A 10,349-nucleotide genomic window follows, 5' to 3' on the forward strand; every position below is an offset into this window, starting at 1 on the left:
GTGTTAGGTTAAGTTCTGAAAATGATTCCACTGTATATTAAATTGTTGTTATTGTTTTTATTATTTTTAACATCTTTTTTATTATTGCGACAGTTATGAAAGCGTTGCCACTGCATATTAATCGGCTGCTAACTTGTGACAAATTTAAGTGTGTTTGTACTTGTTGCTTTGAAAGTCGTACCTTACAAATCTCGGATTAAATTGGGATTGGCACCGAAATCCGAACTTGGTATCACATGTTGCCCCAAAAGTTTCTGACATCTAGGGCGTGTTTGACACGGAGCTTTTGGAAGCGTTTGGGAGCTTCTAGCTTTTAGCTTTTGACAAAACGCTCTAGTTTAAACAAAAAACTTTGTTTGGCAGTACGAGCGTTTAGCTTTTAGTTTAAACAAAACGCTCCAAATCTAAAAACTACTTCATGTAGCGTTTAACAAAACGCTACTGAGCTTTTGAAATCAATTTCCATAATTACCCTTAAAAATATATTTATATATTTATTTATTTTTAATCAATTGTCCTTTTATGTAATTTTATATATTTCAAAAGCTACCAGCTACTTTTACCAAACACTCATATAACAAATAAAAGCTACAGCTTCCCGCTACACGCTACCAGCTAACCGCTACCCGCTTCCAGCTAACAGCTATTTTTGCCAAACACACCCCTAGTTGTTTACTGTCCATAAATCAAGAACAAACCCAAAAAACTTCATATTGTTTCTAATATTTATAAATATCATACAGAAAATTAATACCATCTACAGTTACGAAGCTTATACAGAAAATCATTATCAGTAACGAGCTCACAAAAATCAATAAAACCTACATTTGCAAAAAAATAATGCATACATGTTCATCTTAAAAGTGTGTTCATCATAATACCAATATCCAAACAAATCTTTATCCCCATCCATTATCTCCCTCTTCTTCAATCACTTATCTTATGTATGTGAAACCCCTGTAGCCCTATGAAAATCCACATTTTCTCCATACCTAACCAAACCAAAAATCAAACTCAACAAAATCCTTTGGTTATTTCTCTATACTTAACCAAAAATAAACTCAGTTCCACAAGTATATCAGTTAATCGAAGGTTTTAAATCATAGGAAATTAAAACCCAATCCCCTTTTGTTTTGTTTTGTTTATGTTTGATTTTTGAAGGGAAAAAAAAGTACTGGAGAAACCGAGAATAATAGATTAGAAAAGGGAGACATAGACAGTGGCGGTGAACATGATCTTCAAAAATAGAAGGCAAAATTTCCATGTTTGTTTTTAGTATAGATGAAGTTCAAAACAACCCATTAACATAACATTAAAAGACAGATTCTATAATAATAAAGAGGAATAATGAAGGTGTTGGTATAAAGTAACATTTCATCTTGTTATCAGATTTTAGTTTGGTCTTAGGATAACTCCAATGACCTCTAAAACATCATTTAAAGGTAATTTTTACTATAATCAACCTTTAAAAATCACATCATTTTATGCTGACTCCCTTTTAACATCAAATATAGACGCTAAATATGAAAGTTTATAAAAACCACAATTTTAAAGGTTGGTTGGAATGTCATCACAAAAATAGTGTTAAATAATCACTATCTTGGTGTTTGCGGTTGGAGAAGCTCTTAATATTCATATAAGTTTGTGATTAATATCTTCTCATTTTATATTGTCTATTTATCTTATCTTTTATACACATAGATAGTTATATTATTTTCTTTTGTATTGTAATCTAAATTCACAATTAATAGAAAATACATATTTTTCTCTGATAGAAGGAATCGTTATATCCATGTTGGTGCAAGATTTTTTCTTGGCTTTCCAAGATTGTTATTAGAGGCGTAGGTTCAATTGGAGTAGTAATGTAGCTTTACACTAAACAATCCATAAATATTTTTTCATGTATGACCATTGATCTCTTAACCCATAATTAATTAAAATATTATAAAAATAATAATAACAGTCAATTCTATCCGTTAGATTTTGATAGGAATTAGATAGTTAAATACTTAAAGGGGTAAAAGGGTAATTCCTAAGAGAGTTTGGTAGAGGTTTGCTAATAAATAAAGGGTAGGATTGCATTGTTAGTCAGGCAGAAATATCATAGATTCTTATTAGTCTCTAGAGTGAGATTGGGTCATTGGCTAGGCCTTTGAGAGAGGGATTCATCCCTGGGCAATCATTCTATCAGAAGATTGTATTCTCTATTTTGTTAAATCCTCCATATCAATTCCAGTTTTCTCTATCAATCATCCATTGTTTGTTTATTCTATTTCAATTCTTCATCATTGGTCCGTGCCCTTGACCTGCCACACTCTACCGTATGAGGAGGATGGTTCAGCCAACAGTTGACAATCGATCTCAGGATTTCCGTTTAGATCAACATGTGGAACAGATTTTGAAGATTCAAGCTACTATCAATGAGATTCGCACAATCAGGGACCGTGAACGAGAAGAAGAACGTGAATTCCAAAAAGCGATATTTTTTTTTTTTTTTTTTTTTTTGTAATAACTTTATATATCATACTATCAACAAAAAAAATTAATTTAATTTACATGGTTATTTGATAAATTTCAAAAATATATGATTATTATATACAAAATAAGTTTTTTATATGGTTTGTGGTGGTATTTTCTTTGGCGACATACAATGGCGAATTGGTGGTTTGGGTTTATACTCGGCAGTAGAGGTTATCTCATATGTTTTTGTTACATCAGTGACCCAATCTTGGTAATTGCAAGACCACATCTTACGAGATAGCGACATGTATGGTATAGATTTTGATTATGCTTGTGTCTTGGCTTCTCTTCGTAACAAGCTTTCGGACATTGACCGTAGCAGTTTTACTATTAAGGACACCACCCCCCCTAAATCCCATAATACACTGACGAGTGCCATTTTTAATAAAATTGTCTAAGATATGGAAGTGCATCTCAACATGACGGCTCGGCAGAAAACAGTTTTCCAGTGTTTACGTGCACCACATGCTCAAGAGTTTCTTCTAGCTATCCATATAGATGAGTTTGGCCAACATATGTCTCATGTGGAGTATCATATTATCCTCAAATATCGACTCATTATTCCAATATTCCCAGCTGACAAGATATGTCCAGTGTGACGCAAGACATGTTTGGACTCTTTTGGAAAGCATGCAGTTCATTGTAATGAATTCCCGGGGTTCAGATACAGACACAATATGGTTAATGATGTTTTGTTTAACATATTTAAGCGTGCTGGGGTTTCCGCCAAGAAAGATGCATGTGCGAATTTTTTGACTTGCCCGACAGAAAAAAGGTCAACCCTTAGACCGATTGTCATTTTAATTTTTGGATGAGTTGGAGGGAAACACACATGTGTTGGCCTTACAAGGGTATCCTTTCTCGTGGGCTTGAGGGCTGGAGGTTTCACGGCGGAACATGCTGCTTTAAAAATTGCTACATGCAAGGTCACCAGACATGAGAATTTGTGCATGGAAAATCAACACATGTTCATACAATTTGCATTTGATACGTTTGGTTTCCTATCGTCGTATGCGGTAGAGCTTCTTAATAAAGTACAACAGATCATACATAACAATGTTGTATCCCCTAGATCTATAGATATAGTCTTTAAAAAAATTAAATTTACCATACAAAAAGACTTAACATAGTAGTTTATTACCGTTTGTCATCTTGATAACTAAGATAATATAACCTTTCGTCATCGAAACCAACAACTCAAGAAAAAAATAAAGTTGGTTTAGAGCAATACGATACAAAAAATAATATATAAAAGTAGAATTTGATATCGAATAAGAGAGCCATATCAAATTTTTTCTATTTTAGTGGACTCCCAACCGCATATCATTAAATAAATCGAATAAAAAAATACAAATTATTTATAAAAATCCGGTACCACGTAAAAAGAAAATAATTGTGTCCAATTGTTTTCGGTCCTTTCGGGCAGCCAAGTGACACTCTGACGGAAGCAATTAGCTAAGTGTAAAAAATTGACGCCCTCAACCTCTTAAATATTGCCACGTGTCACTTTCAGTTTGCATTTTCTTCTCTCATTCAACAACACGTCCAGGTTCAATGAACCTAAAAGGCCGCTCACCATTTATCATCCGCTTTCTTCTCCCTTGTTTTATATATCTCTCTCCATCTCCCTTCTCTTCATCATCAGATTCACACAAAGCAAAAACCATATAAATCAATTTCAATTCTTTGTATAGAATCTGTAATACAATTCGAAGGTTTTAACAATGGCGTTAGCTTTTACTTCTTCTACTTCCATTGCATTTTCTTCCTCTTCTTCTTCGTCACGAACAGAACAAGGTAAAAATCGATGATTTTTGACGCATTGATTTACTCCGGGTTTGTTGATTTTTGAATTGGGAATTTGATTAATTGATTGTGTTTATGTAGGGATTCATGTGAGTTCTACTAAATTTCAACCATCGGATGTGTCTCATTTGGTATCACCGGCGGCTTTCAATTTATCTCGGAAGCGGTCTGCCGCCGTGAAGGCGTTGAATGCCGAACCGCGGCGGAATCACCCGATTGTTCCTTCAGCTACCACCACTTTTGCTCCTGGTAATTAATTAATTAATTATTTATTGATGATTCGTTGGTGTTTTCGCACTTTTGTAGATTCATATTCAGATAAAATAAATTGTATCAACAACTCATGATCTTCATAGAGAATAAACATATTATCCCATTTTCCAACTTCGATTTAAGGTCAATTTTTGGTGCTTTTACACATAAATTGTAGATAGAATGCCAGAATAATGTTTCAGTGGTACATGTTAAGTATAATCTATTCGCACAATCTTTATGAAAAAATTATAAAAATTGTAACAACATTTTGTTCATAAAATTGTAATCAAATCTGAAGTTGCAAATGAGTGCATTAGACATCAAAAAAGTCAGTGACTTGCCTTTTGGAGTATCAAGTGGAGTGGTTAGATTCACCATTGATATTCCTGCTTCATAAAAGACTTCAAAATTTTATACACATTAATTTGAGGGTTTGTGAATTGACAAGAATACCCTTTTGTTTTAAATTTACAGATGTAGTCGAGAAAGCGGTAGAAGTTGAGGACTTTGAAAAACTGGCTAAAGATCTTGAAAATGCTTCCCCACTTGAAATCATGGATAAAGCCCTGGAGAAATATGGCAATGACATTGCTATTGCTTTCAGGTAATCAATCATACACAATGTTTTCTTTAGCCCAACAAATTAGTAAAATGTGATTGTAACAATTTATCATATAGCAAATCTTTCTCTCTGGAGGCCTGTGGTTTTTTTCTTGTCTCTAAACGAATGCGACATACTTTTTGTTTTCAGCGGCGCTGAAGACGTTGCATTGATCGAGTACGCCCACCTAACCGGGCGCCCATATCGCGTATTCAGCCTGGACACCGGCCGATTAAACCCTGAAACCTACAAATTCTTTGACACTGTAGAGAAACATTACAATATCCGAATCGAATACATGTTCCCGGATTCAGTAGAAGTCCAAGCCTTGGTAAGAACGAAAGGTCTATTCTCATTTTACGAAGATGGGCATCAAGAATGTTGTCGTGTAAGAAAAGTGAGACCATTGAGGCGAGCACTAAAAGGGCTCCGAGCATGGATCACCGGTCAACGGAAAGACCAATCGCCCGGAACCCGGTCAGAGGTTCCCGTGGTTCAAGTGGACCCGGTTTTTGAAGGAATGGATGGGGGTTCGGGCAGTTTGGTCAAGTGGAACCCTGTGGCTAATGTGGGTGGGAATGATGTGTGGAGCTTTTTACGGACCATGGATGTCCCGGTTAACTCGTTGCATGGTCAAGGGTATGTTTCGATTGGGTGTGAGCCGTGCACTCGGGCGGTGTTGCCAGGTCAGCATGAGAGGGAAGGAAGGTGGTGGTGGGAGGATGCGAAAGCTAAGGAATGTGGATTGCATAAAGGAAATATTAAGGAAGAGATAGTGAGTGGGAATGTTAATTCGAATGATGGTGCTTCCGATATCTTTAATGGTAATGATATTGTGAATTTAAGTCGACATGGAATGGAAAACTTGCTTAAAATGGAAGATAGGAAAGATGCTTGGATTGTTGTTCTTTATGCACCTTGGTGCCAATTCTGTCAGGTACTAACTAAGTTTTAAAATATTTAGTTAATAATTACATGTTTAAAAAAGTACAACGTTTGTACTTTCAAATTATTTCTTATTAGTGCATTGTGTTTTGAAAGATTTGCCCCTTATAAGTTTCGTGGTAGATTTTTCAAAGTACAATGCACTAATAACAAATAAGTTGAAAGTATAATGCAAGATAAAAATAGAAAGTACAATGTTGTAACAATTTTTTTATAAAATACATTATTATTTCTTGCATTTAGCCCAATATGATAAAATATCATAGGCTAAATGCAAAACTTATTAACATACTTTCCATTTTTCTATTACAACATTGTGAATTACATTATATACTTTCAAAGTACAATAAGAAATAACTTGAAAGTAGAATACTACAATAAAAAAATGAGAGTAGGATGCTATAATAAAACGTTTTTTGAAAGTACATTGCTATTTCTTTCATTTAGCCTGACTTAGTTCTTGTTGTTTTTGTGATCATAGGCAATGGAAGCATCGTATGTTGAATTGGGTGAGCAGTTGGCAGGAAGCGGTGTGAAGGTTGGAAAATTTAGAGCAGACGGCGATGAAAAAGTGTTTGCTCAACAAGAATTGCAACTCGGGAGCTTTCCAACAATTCTTTTCTTCCCAAAACACTCGTCTAGGCCGATCAAGTATCCATCTGAAAAGAGAGATGTTGACTCTTTGACTAGCTTTGTTAATGCCTTGAGATAATAAAAGAAAAAAAGGTTCAAATATGTAGAGGGCCCTTTTGTATATTTATGTGGACATGGTGGGCTAAGTCCCGCTATTTGGCATATGGTGGTGGTGTTGGTTTTGGTTGGCGGCGGTGGCTGTCGGAGATTTTGAATTTGCTAGTTTTTGAGAATATTGGAATGGAATATAAGTTTTTGATTGGTGCTCGATTTGTTTTTTGAAATGCTTAATTACATGACTTGTTCAATGTTGCCCAAAAAAAAGTATGCAATCGTTGTCCGAGTCTCATTTAGTACAATAATTACATATATGATTTGATGTATGAACGAGTGAATGTTCAACGACAACAATGTGTTAGGATGTTAGCTCCTTGTGTTGTGTTGTGGTTGCATCATTGACTCATCGACCAAAACAGGTATGGTGTAACACCCTTTGTTGGACATTTTTAGAAATGACATTCTAAAATGTTATTGAGATAAAAAAATATATACGTGGTACATTAAGTCCATCACTTAATTCATTTGAGAGGATAGTTCAAATGATACTATAAGATATTAAACTAGAGAGAATAGTGTCATTTTTGACACATTCTTTTTCCTCCCGCATATGCCACACCACACAAGTTTTTGCCATTTAGGAGAAATGGTTTGCCATACTATTTCATAAATAAATTATAACAATTTTCTTTAAACATTTTTCATTACTAGAAATAACAAATAGATAAAAATAATAAATTAAAAGCTTAATTAAAAATTATAAACTTAAAAACTTGAAAAAATTACAAACTTAAAAAATTAAAAACCTAAAAAAAAAAAACAAAAAACTAAAACACCGTGCATGAGGCGTTGGTGGACAGCTTCATGATTTCTCTGTATATATATTTTTTCTCCGCCCTGCATTTTCGGTATTCCTCTAACGTAGTTCTCTCTACCTTTACTTCCATAGTCATTCTATCATCGACTCATAAATTTTTGAAGATGAAGACATTTTTAGAATGAGGAAAGAAGAAAGTGTTGGTATGATATAAAATGGTGTTTAAGGTTTGTATTTATAGACTTTTTGAATGAAAAAAAAATTCAAAAAGTAGACTTTGGATCAGTGGTCAAAATAGTCAAAGGAAGAGATAGAGTTAGTAAATGGGTGATGAGTTACGTTGTCGAGCAACCTTCACCGAGCACGTGGCGCGGTGTGCGTCGAGTCCACGTCGGCCAGTATCGAGTGCATTTATCAGCCACTCTATGTAGCCAATAGCCATGTAACAAAATTTTCTAAGCATCCTTTTATACCCTTTTCAATATTTTCATCATGTAATCCACGTATGCTTTCATGCCGATTAAATATGATATCCGAATCACATGCCAAAATAGTATGTTAGATTGTAAAACTTAACAAGTCACACATGAGTTAGACATCATAATATAATATATAAAGTTAACACATTAATATATTTTACAAAATAAAACCCTTTCCCCTCCCAGTTTCAACAAATCAATATTCATTGTTAACATTGCTAATCATCGTGAAAATATTGTTTAGTAAAAACATTGCATTTTGAATTGTACGCTAAACACTTATCATGTGTGACATAAACATTTTGTGGAATTAACGAAAAATATGAAATAGACTTATAATACACGATTCCAAGTCACATCGTCTTAAGTCATTAATAGGTCTATTGTTCCTTGTGAAGTAGTGGCTTCCCTAGATCATGTTTATAAGCTAACAAAAAACCAACAAAGGCCTACAAGATAGTGGAACTAGGCTAGAATGTGAATTACAACCACATGTACCACACAAGGGTGAAAATCAAACCACATCATCATCTAACAATCCCACAACCATTTCATAAGGTTGTGAAAATGATGTTCACTAGAGAGAGAGAGAGAGAGAGAGAGAGAGAGAGAGAGAGAGAGAGAGAGAGAGAGAGAGAAGCCTTCACGTCGGTGGACACCCCTACTCCACAAGACAACCACTAGACCTTGAAGCGGTGTTCACAAGTGAAAACCCCCCTCCACATCAGCTTCAACGCTTGGAGGGGTGCCCATATCGGGTAGCCTAAGTACATATGGTATGTGATGACATTCTAGGATGTCAACACAATCATTATCTCTTATAAATTTAGATATAAATACATCATGTAGGTTTTCGGACTACACTTGTCAATTCACCTATATCTAATTCACAATTATACTTTGAAATATATACTAGATGAAATATATACTAGATCAAAATACTGTCATCCAAATGCAAAGTACATTGTCCTAACTAACAACATTTGAAAATTTGTTTACGAAATTGTAAATTGTAATTGTGTTAATGTTCAAAATATACCCACAATATAATGTCCTAATATATATATATATATATATATATATATATATATATATATATATATATATATATATATATATAATTTATAGAGATCAATATTGGTGTTTTGTCAATCTATATATATATATATATATATATATATATATATATATATATATATATATATATATATATATATATATATAGAGAGAGAGAGAGATTGGTGTTTTGTCATATTGCTATTATTGACATTTCAAATTCATTTTCGTCTTTTTGTCATTCAAACCATTAAATGTTTCAAAGCATTCGTATTCTAATTTATTTAAATTATATTCATTTGAAAGATCCCAATTCTAAACGGATCCTAATTAAAAAGCACATTATACAAAGTTGATCAAAATTAGAAAACTATACTTTAAAAAAATCTTTCAAATATTACAAACTAGGTTTAAACACATGAAAATCATGGTTAAGAAAGAAAAACAGTTTCTGAATGGAAATTATAATCACTAATCGAGTATTTACAAAAAAATTGTTAATTTAAAAAGATATAACTTTTTTCAGTAAAGTTATAATTTTGTTTTAAAATAAATATATATACTGTTATAAAAATCCGATTTACGTTTTGTATTTATACATCTATTATAATAGAGGTGAAAATACTTGAATATCATCCATTTGAAACTCCCAAGACAATTTAAAAGTTTTCTAATTTTGATGTACTTATGATTTCAATTTAAAGTAGTTAATCATTACAATTCAAAAGTTTTATAATTTATGGGTATTAATTGGTAATAACTTTTTATCTTTCTCTACTTTATACACATTTTAATTATACGAGTAGTTTACAAGTAAGTTTTGTTCACAAAAAACAATAATGTGTTTGTAGAGATTTTTTATTCAAATATGAAAATTTGCAAAAACAAGTTTTTTCGCAATCAGTGGTTATTGCAACGCATATTTTTCATAAAATAATAGTGTTTCTATATATCAAATATATGTTGATTTCTATATTCTTTTTGAATGATTTATAAGTGTTTAATAAGTTTTTAATACAAATGTTATATTAGATGTTGTAGGGTTTTTATGTCATTAAAAGTTGTAATATTTTTTTTAGATTATTTGTTGTTCGTTATATATATATATATATATATATATATATATATATATATATATATATATATATATATATATATATAAGATCCGGTTCCGGTGAGG

General features: G+C 32.7%; 1 protein-coding gene across 1 annotated transcript; it reads left to right on the plus strand.

Annotated features, from left to right (window-relative positions):
* Positions 1 to 4,133: 4,133 nt before the first annotated feature.
* LOC145107285 (5'-adenylylsulfate reductase 3, chloroplastic-like) lies at positions 4,134 to 7,021 on the plus strand. Its single transcript, XM_079044133.1, has 5 exons — positions 4,134 to 4,317; positions 4,408 to 4,575; positions 5,056 to 5,185; positions 5,333 to 6,119; positions 6,609 to 7,021. The coding sequence occupies exons 1-5, from the start codon at positions 4,245 to 4,247 to the stop codon at positions 6,837 to 6,839; spliced, it is 1,389 nt and encodes a 462-aa protein (XP_078900259.1). The 5' UTR covers positions 4,134 to 4,244; the 3' UTR covers positions 6,840 to 7,021.
* Positions 7,022 to 10,349: the final 3,328 nt, after the last annotated feature.

The sequence above is a fragment of the Lactuca virosa genome, chromosome 4 (assembly GCF_052849685.1).
Source record: "Lactuca virosa cultivar CGN04683 chromosome 4, Lactuca_virosa_CGN04683_v6, whole genome shotgun sequence".
NCBI lineage: Eukaryota > Viridiplantae > Streptophyta > Magnoliopsida > Asterales > Asteraceae > Lactuca > Lactuca virosa.

Coding starts and splice junctions, on each gene's coding strand:
- LOC145107285 (XM_079044133.1), top strand. CDS start 4,245: ATGGCGTTAGCTTTTACTTCTTCTACTTCCATTGCATTTTCTTCCTCT. Junction 4,318..4,407: donor TTCGTCACGAACAGAACAAG/GTAAAAATCGAT, acceptor GTGTTTATGTAG/GGATTCATGTGAGTTCTACT. Junction 4,576..5,055: donor TACCACCACTTTTGCTCCTG/GTAATTAATTAA, acceptor TTAAATTTACAG/ATGTAGTCGAGAAAGCGGTA.